Here is a 15,509-nt window from a genome sequence, read left to right as displayed (position 1 = left end):
CATCACTGGGGCTCTCGCCCTGCCATCACTCCAATGCTTTGTGAGTCCACAGGTACAGATTGTTGCCCTCCTGGCAGAAAAACCAGAAATTGAGGGACAAAGTACAACAGCTACAGATGGGAAATCGTTCCTTGCAGGAAAAAGCTACAGCACTCAAGAGTGGCTGCAAGTAGCCACTCAGCTTCTCTTACAACACTGGCTTAGGTGATCAGCCCTGGAGTTCCTTTGCCAGAGGTGATGGTAAGATGCAGTAAATTTTGTGGGTTCATTACCCAGTGCAGACTCCTGTTTATGCTCAAGGCCCAGGAGTACATCACAGACCAAGTTAAGGTGGGGCTAGTACTGAACCTGCTTACCTGGAAGACCCTGGCATGGGCATCTCCATTTTTAGAACAGAATCATCCAGTGCTGACCAAATGGGACTCATTCTTACAAGTGTTTGCCACTATTTTCGATGACCCTCACAAAGCCCCCACAGTAGAGACTGCCTTACAAATGCTTCAGCAAATCCTGGGATCAACCCCTTCCTATATCACCCAGATCAGTTGTTTTGGCTGAAAGATACCACCTGGAATGAAATTGCACTCCTCCAGTAGATTCAGCTTGGCCTTTGCAAAGAATTAAAAGATGAGCTGGCACAGGAGGACCCTCCCTCCCCCCCCTTCCACCACCACCAGTTTAGAGGCCTTTATGGATGTGTACATCTGGAATAGACACCAAACTGCATGAATGGTATCTGGAACATAGGAAGAGACTGCTTTCTTCCCACACTTACCCAGGGCTCAGGCCCAAGCAAGTTCAGTCTCGGTTGAGTCTATACCAAATGATATGGAATAGCCCCACCTATCCCCAGGCAAATGAGAGCGTAGAAGATGAGATGACCTCTACTACTTTTGTGGAGGAGCAGGGCATGTGGTATCCAGGTGTACTCTCAAAACCCCTCCTAAAATGATGACAGGGAAGAGATTAAATCCACACCTAGTGGGCTACCGAGCTTGTGTACCACTAGGGAGAAACTCTGATATTATGCTAAACTAGGAGTTCCTCATCCATCTCCACTTCTGCAGATTCCCCTGCAATTGCAAATCCCACAGGTTGAGCAGCCATGTCCCATACAATGGGCCTTGATTGATTCAGGAGCAGGGGACAATTATGTGGATTTTTCCTTGGCCTGGATCCTCAGTCTTCCAATACAAGCCAAAAGTACCTGCATCTAGTAGAAGCAGTAGATAGGTTTTCACAGGCATTGGGCCTGGTTACATAGGAGACTGCAGCTCTGGAAGTGATGATTTGGGGAGCATTTGGAAGTCTTAACCTTATTTCCTCCATGCATTTCACTCTGATTTCAGGGGCAACCTGGTTCATCCATCATGATCCCCTTATTCTATAGTCCCAACATGTCTGCCTTCCTCTTGAGCTTCTGTAAGGAGAATTGCCTTCTTGTTCAGGAACTGAAAACCCTAAAAACCAAGCCAGAGGGTTCCACTCTGGCAACCCAAATACTCCCCCTCATGGTGGCCCTGTCTGACCTACAAATGTCAACTGTGCATGATGGACCATCTTCCAGTGAAATATCAAGACCGCCACCCCATTGTGTTTACTATTGCCCCATCGAACTTCAGCCCGCAGTCCAGGTTCTGTTCAGGTGTATATATTCCTTATCTGAACCAGAGCTAGCTATTTTTATCTGCTACTCTCCCTCCCCGACAGGTGCCCTGGTGTTCTTTATGAAAAAGAAATACAGACTTTGCATAGACTACAGAGCACTGAACCAAATAACTATATGCAATCGGTATACTTTACTGTTAATCCTAGAACTCCTGGACTGAGTATAGTCAATGTAGGTGTTCACCAAACTGGATTTTAGAGGATCATATAATCTAGGTCATATCAGGATGGAAGACAGCCTTGAATGAGGTATGAAAAATTCCAATATTTGGTAAAGCCCTTTGGACTCACTAGTGCTCCTGCCACTTTCCAGCACCTGATCAATGACATATTTCAAGATACGCCATCACATAAGGGCTAGGATATCTAGATGATATCTTAATCTATTCCAGTAATCAAGCAAGCCAGGACCACCATGTCTGTGAAGTTCTCACATGATTACACCAGCATGCATTATATGCAAAACTGGAAAAGTGCATATTTGACCAATCATATTGAATTTTGGGTGGTCAGCCTGTCAGCAGATGGACTATGGATGAACCCCCAGAAAGTAATCTGCAGTTCAGGATTGGGCCAAACCCTGGAGCATCCAAGAAATCCAAAGGTTCCTGGAATTTGCTAGCTTTTGCAGGAGGTTTTATTCCAATTGTCTCAAAGGTCACAGCCCCTTTAACTGCCATCCTCTGTAAACCTGCAAGCTTTCACTGACCCAGCGGTCCCCCAACCCTTCAAACACCTGAAGGTAGCTTTCATGTCTGTCCCGGTGCTGATCCACCCTAATGCTAACCAGCCCTTTGTTCTTGAGGCTGATGCCTATGATGTCTCAGGATTGTACTATTCCAGGGTACAGGATTCCAGCGCGAGATGCATCCATATATGTATTTTTCATGAAAACTCACTCAGGCTGAAACCAATTATGAAATAGCAGACAAGGAGTTACTTGCCATCAAAGCTGGATTGGTGGCTTGGCAACACTACCTTGACGAAGCGAAACACCTGTGCACTTTTTGACACCTGCTGCTGGATATCCAGCTGCCATCTCAACTTTATTCTCTCCAAACTGGGCTTATCTTTCTTCCTAACACATTTCTTTGCAATTCTAGTATTCATTCTGTCTCATAGGCGTGCAGCTTTTGTCTAATGTTTAGTCTCCTCTGAATCCTCTCTCTCCTGCTCCTAATCCAGTCTCTTTTGAAATCCTGTCATTTCTTCCTTTTTAATATCAACCAAATCTACCCCTTTTTTCCTTGTCCCACCATCATTCTCTGGTCATCTCTTTCCTTTATCATTGCTACTCTGCACATCAACTGGCACATTTCAGTCAGTCCAAAATGCTGCTGCTGACACCATTTGCCCCTCACTCTGCTCTGGTTGTTTTACTTTTCTTCAAATCCTGCATTGGCTTCCTGTCTCTCTTTGCATCTCATTTATGCTTCTGTTCCTCACCTGGAAGGTTGTATGCAATTTTGCCTCCACAGAATTTCTGATGTCGTTTCCTTCTACTTCTCTTCCTTCTACTTCTCACCTTTTTGCTATTCATCTGCCAGTCACCCTTTCTTCTTCAGCTCTCTCCCTTGAAGCACAAGCAGGTCCCTCCCGTCTTCTCTTTGTTGTTAATCTCCACATCCTACCTTATCTAAACTGTTGTCTGTTACCTTGTCCTGTTTGTCCAGACTTAATTAGATTGTAGGCTTTTGGGAGATTCTTAATCTCTCTACAAAATGCCCTGTATATAAATGGCATTATAAAAATAACTTACATATATACAGTTAGTTAGAGAGGAGAGCATATATGATGTGTTATTGTGAGCAATGAAGCACTTTGCTAAATTCCAAACACTGTAGTCCTGTTAAACACTTTACATTAATAGTTCCCATTTTTAGTTCCTTATCTTTGCCAAACTTGCCATAAAAATTTCAATTTTTGCTCACTACCTCAGGCTGCAACAATTTTGGTAAAATTTCAGCAAAAGTGTCTCAAAAGCCTAAGGAAAAATAGATGCTTTTGCCAATGTTGAATTTTTCCAGCCATTTCTTTGAAGTGTTCTGATGTCTCCAGAATTTGGAGCAGGAGCTTGAATTTGACAGGCAATGATCCTGTGGTCAGAAATGTGTCTTTTGCTGTTCCCATGAAAATACACCCCGATTTGGCAGTCATAAGCCTCTGAAAATCACCGTTTGCTAATGCTTAGTAGAGTTTGTTCAGAGATTTTAGTGTCAAACCTCTAACATTCCATCTGCACTAAGTATGCTCCAGCTCTACAAATCTCCCTAGCATGCCAGGTATATGGAGCATGTTCCAGGCACAGAGGTAGAGTTCCAATAGGGAAGATTAGGCAGCAATAACAGCTGCAGCTGCCACCCCCTTCCTTGGCCTAAGTGAGATGTGTTCTGCACCAGGAAGAAAACTGAGTTCTAGTCTTCTCTTCTCCTGACTGGTAATAATAATTGTATGTATTTTACACTCCTTTTTCTTTTTTTAATTGAGCCAGGCTTCATAACACTTGAAAGGCAGGCAAGTATCATCCCACCATTTTATTGCGGAAGTCACAAGGGAAGTTATAATGAGGTTCCACAAGGACACTTCTAGCAGAGCTGGAAATAGAACCTGGGACCGTTTTCTGTACTGCCTCTCCTGAGCAATACAGAGCATGCAGCAGGGCTTTAAATTACTTTTGTGCATCCCAGATTCTGGGCTGTTTAAGGGGCCAGCACAGACGCTAGTATAAGCTAGAGCTGTTAGCGGCCCTGACTCAGAGCAGTGTTACCCAGTTGCCTATGGGTGTCTCCATAGCCCAGAATTGCTGAAACGTTCTGTGCTTTGACCACTCCATTGCTGCCCCAACATTGAGAGCTATGAAGTAGATGGAATTCAGTGCTGATCAATGCAGTGATGTTCATTGGGAAACAAAATCCCTACTGTACAGACAAAATGATGGGATCTATATTAGCTATTACCACTTAAGAAAGAGATCTTGGAGTCATTGTGGATAGTTCTCTGAAAATATCCGCTGAATGTGCCACAACAGGAAAAAATGTTAACAGAATGTTAAGAACCATTAGGAAAGAGATGAATAATAAGACAGTAAATATCATAATGACCCTATATAAATCCGTGGTACGCCCATACCTTGAATATTGCATGCATTTTTGATTGGCCCATTTCAAAAAAAGTGTGCTGGACATGGAAAAGGTACAGAGAAGGGCAACAAAAAATGATAAATGGTATGGAATAACTTCCATATGAGGAAAGATTAAAAGACTGGGACTGTTCAGCTTGGAAGAGAGATGACTAAGGGGGAATATGATAGAGGTCTTTAAAATCATGAATGGTGTGGAGAAAGTGAATAAGGAAGTGTTATTTATCCCTTCATGTAACACAAGAACCAGAGGTCACCCAATGAAATTAATAGGCAGAAGGTTTAAAACAGTCAAACAAACAAAAAAAGTACTTCTTCACACAATGCAGTCAACCTGTGGAACTCATTGCCAGGGAATGTTGTGAAGGCCAAAAGTATAACTGGGTTCAAAAAGGAATTAGATAAGTTCATGGAGGACAGATCCATTGACGGCTATTAGCCAAGATGGTCAGGGATGCACCCCCATGGTCTGGGTGTCCGTAAGCCTCTGACTGCCAGAAGCTGGGACTGGCTGATGGGATGGATCACTTGGTGATTGCTTTGTTGTGTTCATTCCCTTTGAAGCATCTGCCATTGGCCACTTTCAGAAGAGAGGATACTGAACCAGATGGACCATTGGTCTGACCCAGTAGGGCCATTCTGACATTCTTATGTAAGTAGGGGCAATATAGAGCCTCAGATACCAGCTGATGGAACTCTCCTAGGGAACAACTCTGCCCTTTGTTTTAAGGCACTAGATTAGGATGTAGGAAATTCTGAGTTGTATTCCTAGCTCTGACACAGACTTCCTAAGTGATATTGGACAAGTGTGTCATGCTGTGAATGCACAAGGAAGTCACATTACAGTTGCATTAAGTCATTTAACATGCTGATGGCTTTCATTGTGCCATTTTCACAAGGTTTATTGTATTTACTGCTCCTACAGGTGAAGATTGCATATGTGAACTTCGTTAATCACTGTTATGTGGACACTGAGGTGGAAATGAAGGAAATCTATGCTAGTAACCACATTTGGAAATTATTTGAGAACTTCCTTGTTGATATGGCAAGGGTAAGTTTTATGATGTTACATATTTTACAGTATGCACGTTTAAGATAGCTGAATGGGCAATAACTTTTCTGCTTGAACTTTTTATGTTTTATTAACCATATTTTCAAATGCATGAGACAGTGAAATGAATGAAATCTTCTTTAATGGTGCATAATTTCTATTACAATTTTCGTATAATTATTTAACCTATTTTATCTCAAGCGCTGTCACCCTTTTTAACAAAGCACATCAGAACCCTGCAGATTCTTTCCATTTTTTAAAATAAAGGTATGGATTTGGCTAGACTGTGGATGTAAGAGACTCCATGTATATCAGCAAGATTAATTCTATAATTACTGTGGGTCTAGAAGCATTTATTATGCCTCATTATGCAGGTCATGATACATTCAATTGTGCATAGCATTCCTGTGCTCTCCTTGGATGGTAGGGCTCACAGGGCAAGAGATTATATTCTTGGCTGGTGTTTTTTTCCTTCCCACCTCACCCCAGCTATCTGACTTATCCTAGTGCCACTACTATCTGCTCCTTTTCACGTGCAGCTTTTTGACACAAGAGACAGGTGTAGCACCATGCTTTTTCAGCCATAAGAGTCTGTGGAATCAGGCTATGTGACACTATCACTTAGTATTCCAGGCGTTCTGAAAGCTTAAGTTTGGAGCCTAAAGGAGTTTCTTGGTGTCATTATAGTGGACATTTTATTACATCAAGAACTGTCGTAACAGGCTCTGCTCGTGAGAGGCCCGGGAGGTAGAATAATGGGAGTGTTTTGCAAGTTTAAGAAAGTTCAGATGCACTAACAGAGACATGGGAAGCTTGTGTAACCTAGTGGTTTAGCATTTGTTACGTGTCCCCTATTTAGAGATTGGTCCATGTAAGTATGAGAGCCTACTACTAATGCTAGCTAATGGAGTTACTCCTTTAGTTTAAGTGGTAGAGGTCCATGCTTTTAGTTCTGAAGGCCCTGGATTCAATGCCGGATGCTGAACAATGGTTTGGATGAGGAAGCTGTTCCACTTTTACAGCACCTCTCTATATTGGATACGTGGCTTTGTCCCTTATATTTTATGAGCACTAAATTTTCACTCCTTCTGTTTTCTTTTGTTTAAATTAGAAAAGAGGTGAAAGAACCTCAATTCAGTTCTGCAGTGGGTTTTCATAGTAATGGTGCTCATGAAATAGCTTCTTTGAAATCTATCAGAAGAAAATAGCACACTTCTGTAGTTATAACGATTTATAGCCTAGGGAAGAATAAGTTCAGATGTTTGTGCAGTACAATAGGTGCCTCTTCACCTCTCTGTGAAGCAGAAAATTAGATTTTTATTTTTCATTTGCTAAGTGTTTCAGGGAACAGAATAATTTAGCAATGTCTGTGCACGTCTCTCTTTTGGAGAAGACCATCAGTAATAAGACCGCTGCAAACTTTACACAGCTGTTGTCTTGTCTTATTTCTATAGCTCTTCCTACAGTGAAGGACCCTTCTGGGCCATCCAGGCTCAGCTGAGAATGAAGATCAGAATCCTTGTTGGAGTGGATTCTAGGCTTTAACCTCTCCGACTTAAAGCCAGCAGCATTTTCTTCTGTTTAATTCCCTCCCCACAGAGAGGTTGCTGTTATCTGACATGGTGCAATTCTGACCCTCCAGTAGTAGCATCCACAAACCTCCCTTTGCTTTAGCTCCATAATAGGGCCAATTTTGTAGAAGCAGACATATACAGGGAGGCACTTCCCTACACCGCTCTTCTACCCCAACCCAGAGATTTTCCTTCGCGGAGACCACCAGTGGTTCAGTTGTGCCAAATGAAGTAGAGGTATCTACATCGGATAGAGCTATGATGCTTGCGCCTACCAAGTTCATTTGCACTTTGCCCTCTAATCAGAGAAATTAAACTCCAGGTCTTCAGAGGGGAATAGTGAGTGTGTTATTAATGCATTGCACTGCTTTGCCCACAAACAGTGTGTGTGCATATACACACGTTTCTTTTTTTCTGAAAAAAGAATGGCAAAAGTGTATTTCTATGTTGCTCGCCTGCAAAGCCTTCTGAGTAGCTGTCTAATGAGTTCTTTTCATTTCCTGGTTAGCAGCTCCTTTTCTTTTTGCCCTCAGCTAAAAGAGCATTTCAAAAATGTTCTCTTCTCTTCCATGCTTCAGCCAGGCCCTCTGGGTAATCAGTCTTCTAGATTATTTGCTCAGGTCTGCTTTTCTGGGTCGAGGCAGTGTCCACACGTTAAAAGTACATCAGCTTTATGTCACCATTGGGACTGTTAGAAGGCTCTTAGCTTCATGAAAGGAAGTTACAATAGCTTTCAGAGTATTTGGAAAGAAGACTTCTTTGATCCTCTATATTCCAATGAGCAAAAGAGCTGCTAATGGGGGGAAATGCTTTTCTTTTAGCTGCTACAACTGCCTGTGAGTGGTGAGTCTGGAAACTTTGAGTCAGTTATTAGAGAGCACTAAGGTGAAAAATGGATAGAGGTATCTTCAGGTTGGATTTCTTCCTTTTTCCATTTGAGATAATTACCAGTTTTGTTATCAGATTTAAGATCCAATAAAGACAGTTAGTCCTTAAATGTGGCACACATTCCACACTGAAATACATCCCAAGGTGGATGCTAGGAAGGCCTTGCATCATATTAGAGAGAGAAGGTGGGTGAGGCAATATCTTTTATTGGACCATCTTCAGGTAGTGAAAGAGACAAGCTTTTGAGCTTATACTGAACTCTTCTTGAGGTCTGGGAAAGGTACTCAGAGTGTCACAGCTAAATACAAGGTGGAACAGATTAAGCAAATGAGTTAACACATGTTTCAAGAGACCATTCAGGATGAAGTGGGCAGTTAACACTTCTGCAGTCCTAGGACAAAGGAGAGTTAGTGGGTTACAGATGGCTGTGATATGCCATAAATCCAATGTCTTTATTGAGTCCATGATTTTTAGTGTCTGGCAAAGTCATGAATCTAAGCTCCCAGGCTCGTCTTCTGAAGGTGGACCAACCCGACTACTACAACGCTGCAAACAATATTAATATTTTTTGTTAAGTGCATCTGCACTTAAAAAGACAAACCCCTCTGCTTCATTATTAGACTAATGACTTTGGGCAACCTACTTTTCTTCGAGTGGTGTCCCTATGGGTGCTTCACTTGAGCCCTTGATGAAAGATTTCTAACTAGCAGGGTCTGTTTGGCCCATGCATGAGCCCTATGCCTCCTTGTGGCAGACACCAAGACTATCTAAGGGTGCATGGGCAAACCACCGTCAGTTCCTTTTCAACTGCCTTGGCCTGAGACGGAACCCTAGCATGTCTGGCCTTCTCTCTCTCCTCTTTTTCTCAAAGTGAGTTAGTTTATAGTTTAGGTTAGAGTTTAGTATAGTTAGTTTTAGATGAGAGGATTAGGTTTTTTGAGGTTTGTTTTTTTTTAAGCTTAGGAGATCACCTAGACTTTTCATATCCTTCATGGATAGATCTCTAGGGGGCTCCTATTTCTGCTCAAATATTTTTTAAACGATTTTCAAGTTGCATCTCTCTCATGCATCTGCAAGTGCTCAGAACCTCCCAGAGGTAGGAGCATGTTCGACCAGACTGCAGTCAACATCTATGTTTTTGAAGAACGCTCCAGTATGGGAGATGTAGCACTGCCACTTGGACTTCAGTCCATATGTTTCCAAAGCATTACGTCCTGTTCCATGCTGTGAGATCCGATTCAGCCCTTAGTTCTGCAGTACCATCTTCAGTCTGGATCCTGTTCTAAAGCTCCCTGCTTCTTCTAGGGATACTGCCCAGAAGTTACCTGAAGTGGAGCACCCATAGGAATGCTACTTGAAGAAGAAGGAAATATTACTCACCCTGTGTGCTAACTGTAGTTCTTCGATGTGTGTGTCCCTATGTGTGCTCTGCAGCCCAGTTTCTTTCCCCTCTGCCTCGGTTGTTCCCTAGGGGATGACTGAAGAGAGAAGAAACTGAGGATGGTTTGCCTGCTCACCTCTATTGGAATCTGCCACAAGAAAGCGTAGGGCACGTGTGGGTCAAATGAGCATTGCTAGCTAGAAATCTTCAATCAAGGGCTCAAGAGGCACATGCATGCCTGAAGTGAAGCATTCATAGGGTGACACCTCTTGAAGAGCCATAGTTACTTCACACGGTTAGTAACATTTCCTCCTCCTTGCCTTACTTAAGGGGAGAGAACTGTGCACTAGGCAAGATGTGTGTAGTTCAAGAAGACTCTTTGCTTTTCTGTGTGTGGACCATTCCATCAGTCAGGAGCTGTATTCTGAGAAGAATTGAAGAATAAGCTGGGATCTGACAGCTGTAAAGTCACTCCTGGCATTTTTTGCTGGATTTTTAAAGCATTATTCAAGTGAGTTTTGGTCTGAGGCCTCTGATGTGTGTTTTAAACGCTGCTTTCTCAATCCTCAGCTTCAGTTCATGTATCTTCAGATTCTCCCTTCCATAGGGAAAACATCTTTTTCTTTCCCAAAGGGTGGGAGATAATAAGGGGTAAGGGAGGGCTATAGTGTTGCCATTCTGGTATGGAACCTGTGTTGAAAGAAGATGGAGCCCTCCCAGTGGCTTTCCAGCAATGCTTTTAGACAAGTGAGGGGCTTGTCTTAAAAAGCATTTTGCAATTTAGTTTGGGCAGTTAGTAAATTTGCCATGCCGGGACCATGCAGGTCCCTGCATTCCTGTTGGGATCATGAACGTTGAGCCTTGGAGCTACTGGTTCCAGCAGAAATCGGCATGCAGGTTTAATTAAGGCAGAAGAACATCCAGAGGGTTTTAGTTCTGTGATCTTTACAAAAAGTTTTGATTAGTAACTGAGCCTTCATTTACCTCCACTACAGCTGTGGGGAAAAATGTTATACCTCTACTGAAACTAGTGGGTTTATTATCTGCGTTTTATGGTATAGCTACTGTTGCTTTTCTGTCTACATATAACACTTCCCATTCCTGCTGTGAGGGAAAACACTACACAAAGTCCATGCCTTGCTGATCTTACACATCAAAATCAAACAAGCAAGCCTTTTCCAGGGTCCTTAATGCCCCTGGGTCTTACCTTGCTCTCTGAAAACTCCCCTAACTGTCTAATGGCAATAAAGTTCATTGTATTTTCCACGCATATAGTGTTCTACTCAAAATGCATTTGTGTTACAATGAACTGTACCTCCCAGCAAGGACTGGTTACAATAAACTGTATCTCCAAGCAATGAACTGTGCTGTTTGAAGTCTCCATAGACTTCCTTTAAACACTTCTGGATATATTGCTAGAGTTTCTGGCCTCTAAGGTTCAAGTTTCATTACAGTACGTACTTTGTAATTAGAAGGATGGATGACCAAGCATTAGATACAGATCTGGATGCTCTTTCCAGGCCCTGTCAATGAGTTTTCCCTGTTAGATTGAACAAATCACTTACCTTCTCTGTGTTTCAATTCCCTAGCTATCAAATCTCCTCCCCCACCAAAAAAAAGCCTCAATTTTTTTTATCATAATGAATGTATGCAGCATAAAACAATGAATGTGGAACTAGGGCGTTGTCTTCTAGAATGCTGTACAGAAGTTGAATCTTTCCATGTTCTTTCACAGCCCGTTAATTGACCTAAGAAGTTCTTTAGTTGAGCTCCAACCCTCTCCCAATGTCCTCCTTTCCCCTCTTCTCCTCCTTCCTTCCCTTTTGCATGTCTCTCATGTCTGACACTTAACACAGTGACATGATGGATCTACCGTGTAGCTCACCTGGGTCTTTGATAGTTTTTGTGGTTTGCTCCAATTGAGGCTGCTGCTGGTTTCTGCTGACTGATTGAATCGGATTTTGCTTTTATTATGTCTATGCTCTTACCTGTACTTTTTGGTTTTGTTTTTTAAATCTCTTCCTTTGAAGGAGCTCCATCCTTCCATCCAGCTGTAGTAATGGAAAGATGCTCCAAATTTGGCATTCTGAGATCTTTCTCGCTTTTCTAATATAGCATGTTTATCTCTCCATCTCTCTCTAAAGCCTCCTCCAACCCACTTGGAAGAATGATCCTTTCTTCCTGAGCCAGTCTGTCTACGTAAGGTGGCCTGACGTGCAGGCCTATGGGAATGACCAGAGTTAACCAAACGCATTTGTTCTTCTTCGAGTGCTTGCTCATGTCCATTCCACTATAGATGTGTGCACACCTCCGTGCACGGTTACCTGGAACTTTTTTCACCTTAGCAGATCCTGTAGGGCCGACTCCGGTGCCCCCTGGAGCCCCGCACACATGCCGTGGTATATGGGGCGCTGCTGGCCCTACGTCTTCTCAGTTCCTTCTTTCTGCCCGTGACGGTTGCTGGAACTAGCCTTGCTCTCAGCAAGTACTGTTCCCCTTGTTTGGACTTGTTTGTTATTCTAAGTTAGTTTTAGTTAGTTAAGTAGTTGTTAAGTATTAAGAGTAGTTAGAGATAAGGCAAGTCCCTGTGGGGACTTTGAGCAGCTGGGCTATGCCCCGGTCACCGGGATTCAAGTTGTGTGCCTCCTGCAGGAAGGCCTTCCCGCTCAGCGACCCCCACGACCGCTGCCTAAGTGCTTGAGTGCAGAAAAGAGAAGTGTAAGATCTGCGGGGCTTTTAAACCAAGGACTCAAAAGGACTGAGAAATCCTGTTGAAAGCCCTGTTGATGGAGGCAGCGCTCCGCCTGGCGTCTGAGCCAGCCTGCTCCACCTCGGCACTGAGCATGACCTCGATACAGAGTGCACCACCGGCAGTGGCCTCAACTCGACACTGCGCAGCATCGCCGGCACCGAAGAGGAAGAAGCACCGTTTGGAGCATGGACACTGCCCTGTGCCATCGGTATGGGCAGGGTCGAGTATGGAGATGCACTGGACCTGACCCATTGAGTCTTCTCCGGTGCCTGCATCTCCACTCAGGGAGCCTCCCTCGACTCCTGGGAGCGGGAGAGTGCACCTGCCGACACCGTCGACAACGGAGGCTTTTCAGGTTTGAGTATTTGTTCACTCACCCCTCCCCAGGAACCCTGGTGGTAGATGCGGCTAACCAGCGAGACAGGCAAGGTCAACCAGGGTCCACTCCCAAGAGCAAAGACAATAAGAAACTGGACTGGTTTGGGAGAGAGGTTTATTCCATGGCAAGCCTGCAGTTCAGGCTTGCCAACCATCAGGCCCTCCTGGGTAGATATAATTTCCACCTGTGGGACTCCCTCAGGTGGTTCGCTGAGGCCCTGCCCCAGGACCAGGCTGCAGACTTTAGCACCAATGTGGAGGAAGGAACCACGGTAGCTAGCGCAATGCTCAAGACGTCCTGTAATGCTGCTGATTTGGCGGGCAGGACCCATAGCCTCTGCCATCTATATGAGAAGGTACTCGTGGCTGCAATCCTCGGGCCTGACCCAGGAGGTGCAGCAGTCTGTTCAGGACCTCCCCTTTGATGGGTTGGCCCTATTCTCCAACCAGACCGATGCGAAGTTGCTCGGTCTGAAGGACTTCAGGGCCACACTTCACTCCATGGTCCTGTCCATGCCCCAGTTTTCCAGGCGTCAGTAACTCCACCCAGGCTTTTTCAACCCTATAGGAATAGGGGGTTTAGAAGGAGAAATCTGCTCTCCAGCAGGGGCCCCCCAGGCGGTCGGGCAACCAGAGGAGACAATTTTGATGGCGTGGCACCCCGACTGCCCTCTTGGATCCGCCCCACCGCTTCCTAAAAAGGTTAAGGCCCTTCTATCCCGAATGGGCAAAGATCACTTTGGACTGTTGGGTCCTTGGGATAGTCTCAGGGGACTATGCCCTACAGTTTACATCTACCCACCCCAACAACCCTCCCCCTCCATCCCTCTTCAGGGACCCCTCTCACGAGCAACTCCTCTTGCAGGAAGTGGACACCCTCCTCACCATAGGAGCGGTGTAAATGGTCCCTCAAGGTGGAAGGGGTTCTATTCGAGGTACTTCCTCGAAGGCGAAGGGGGGTCTGAGACCCATATTAGATCTGCGTCATCTAAATAAATATGTCAAACGACTCAGGTTTCGCATGGTTTCCCTAGCCTCCATAATCCTTTCCCTGGATCCAGGAGACTGGTATGCTGCCCTCAACCTCAAGGATGCATACTTTCATGTGTCCATCCTCCCCAGCCACAGGCGCTTCCTCCACTTCACGGTGACTGGCTCCTACTACCAGTTTACAGCCCTACTCTTTGGCCTATCTTCAGTCCCAGAGTGTTCACCAAGTGCATGGGGGTAGTGGCTGCCCACCTGAAATGAAAGGATGTGCACATTTTTCTTTACCTAGACGATTGGCTGATATGGGGCAGGTCCAGGTCCCAAGTGCAGGAGAGTGTGACCCTCACTTGTTCCACGTACAGCAGGCTGGGCCTGCTCATAAACGAGCAGAAGTCCACACTAACCCCAGTGCAACGCATAGAATTCATTGGGGCAATCCTGGATGCTTCCCAGGCCAGAGCCTTCCTGTCTCAGCTACGTTTCAAGGCGATAGTCTCTATCGTCTCCCAGCTGAACCGATGCCCCACGACAACAGCCAATCATTGTCTACAGCTGTTAGGCCCCATGGCAGCGTGCACATACATAGTGAGACTAGCTCGCATGAGGCTCAGACCACTTCAGGCATGGTTGGCCTCGGTATATGTGCTGAGCAGACACTCATTGGACTGGGTGGTCACAGTTCGCTCGCCCATCTGAGCCTCCCTAAACTGGTGGCGGACTCCCAGGGCAGTGATGAAGGGCATTCCATTCAGGGAACTAGTCCCGTTGGTCACCCTAATTTCCAATGCATCGGACATAGGATGGGGAGCCCACATCAGCGCCAACCTAAGTACTCAGGGGCTCTGGTCGGGGGAGGAGAGGCTCCTGCACATGAAAGTGAAGGAACTGAGGGCCATTTGCCTAGTGTGCAAGATGTTCCTCTGATTCCTGACAGGCAGAGTGGTGCAGGTACTGACGGACAACACCGCAGCCCTGTTTTACATAAACAGGCAGGGGGAGAGCGTGCTCCTCGGCCCTCTGCAAGGAAGCTATCCATCTGTGGGACTTTGCTGTGAGGCATGATTTCCACTTGACTGCCTCTCATCTCCTGGGAGTGAGGAACAACAAGACGGATCGCCTCAAAAGGTCGTTTCTACCCTACCACGACTGGTCGTTGCATCCAGAGGTGGCTATGATATTCCAGAAGTGGGGTATTCCCCAACTGAATCTATTCTTGTCGGCTTGGAACATGATGTGTCCAAGGTTCTGCTTGCTCTGGGGTCATGAGACTGGGTCGATTTCTGACGCATTCCTCATGGGCTGGACGGGGGCCCTCATGTATGCGTTCCCACCCATTCTGCTCCTACCCCAGGTCCTGCTGAAAATAAAGAGGGACAGGGCGAATGTTATTCTCATCGCTCCGGCCTGGCCAAGAGAGCACTGGTTCAGCATGCTGCTGGACCTTTCGATTGTCCCACCCCTGGAGCTCCCGAGGTGGCATGACCTTCTAGCCCAGGACCACGGTCGCCTGTTGCACCCAGACCCGGACTCCCTGCACCTCATGGCCTGGAGGCTCTGAAGCTCAGCGAGAAAGCCTGCTTGGTGCAGGTCCAGCAAGTCCTGCTTGGCAGCAGGAAACCTTCCACACAGGTCGTGTATTGGGCTAAGTGGAGGCGGTTTACCTGTTGGGTGGAGTCCTGGGGTATTCTGCC

General features: G+C 45.4%; 1 protein-coding gene across 2 annotated transcripts in view; it reads left to right on the top strand.

The window, feature by feature from the left end:
• The window catches only part of ITPR2 (inositol 1,4,5-trisphosphate receptor type 2), a 328,286-nt gene that overhangs the window by 161,644 nt on the left and 151,133 nt on the right, over positions 1 to 15,509 (top strand). For both annotated transcript variants that reach the window (XM_067559269.1, XM_067559270.1), the window contains exon 32: positions 5,733 to 5,858. In XM_067559269.1, coding sequence (XP_067415370.1) covers positions 5,733 to 5,858 — 126 coding nt within the window. The remainder of the gene's footprint in view (positions 1 to 5,732; positions 5,859 to 15,509) is intronic.

The sequence above is a fragment of the Emydura macquarii genome, unplaced genomic scaffold (genome assembly GCF_026122565.2).
Source record: "Emydura macquarii macquarii isolate MOO-44397 ecotype Brisbane River unplaced genomic scaffold, CSIRO-AGI_Emac_v2 contig_2205, whole genome shotgun sequence".
In the NCBI taxonomy this organism is placed as follows: Eukaryota; Metazoa; Chordata; order Testudines; family Chelidae; genus Emydura; species Emydura macquarii.
The sequence above is the reverse complement of the archived record's forward strand: the minus strand, read 5'-3'. Positions and strand labels throughout refer to the sequence as shown.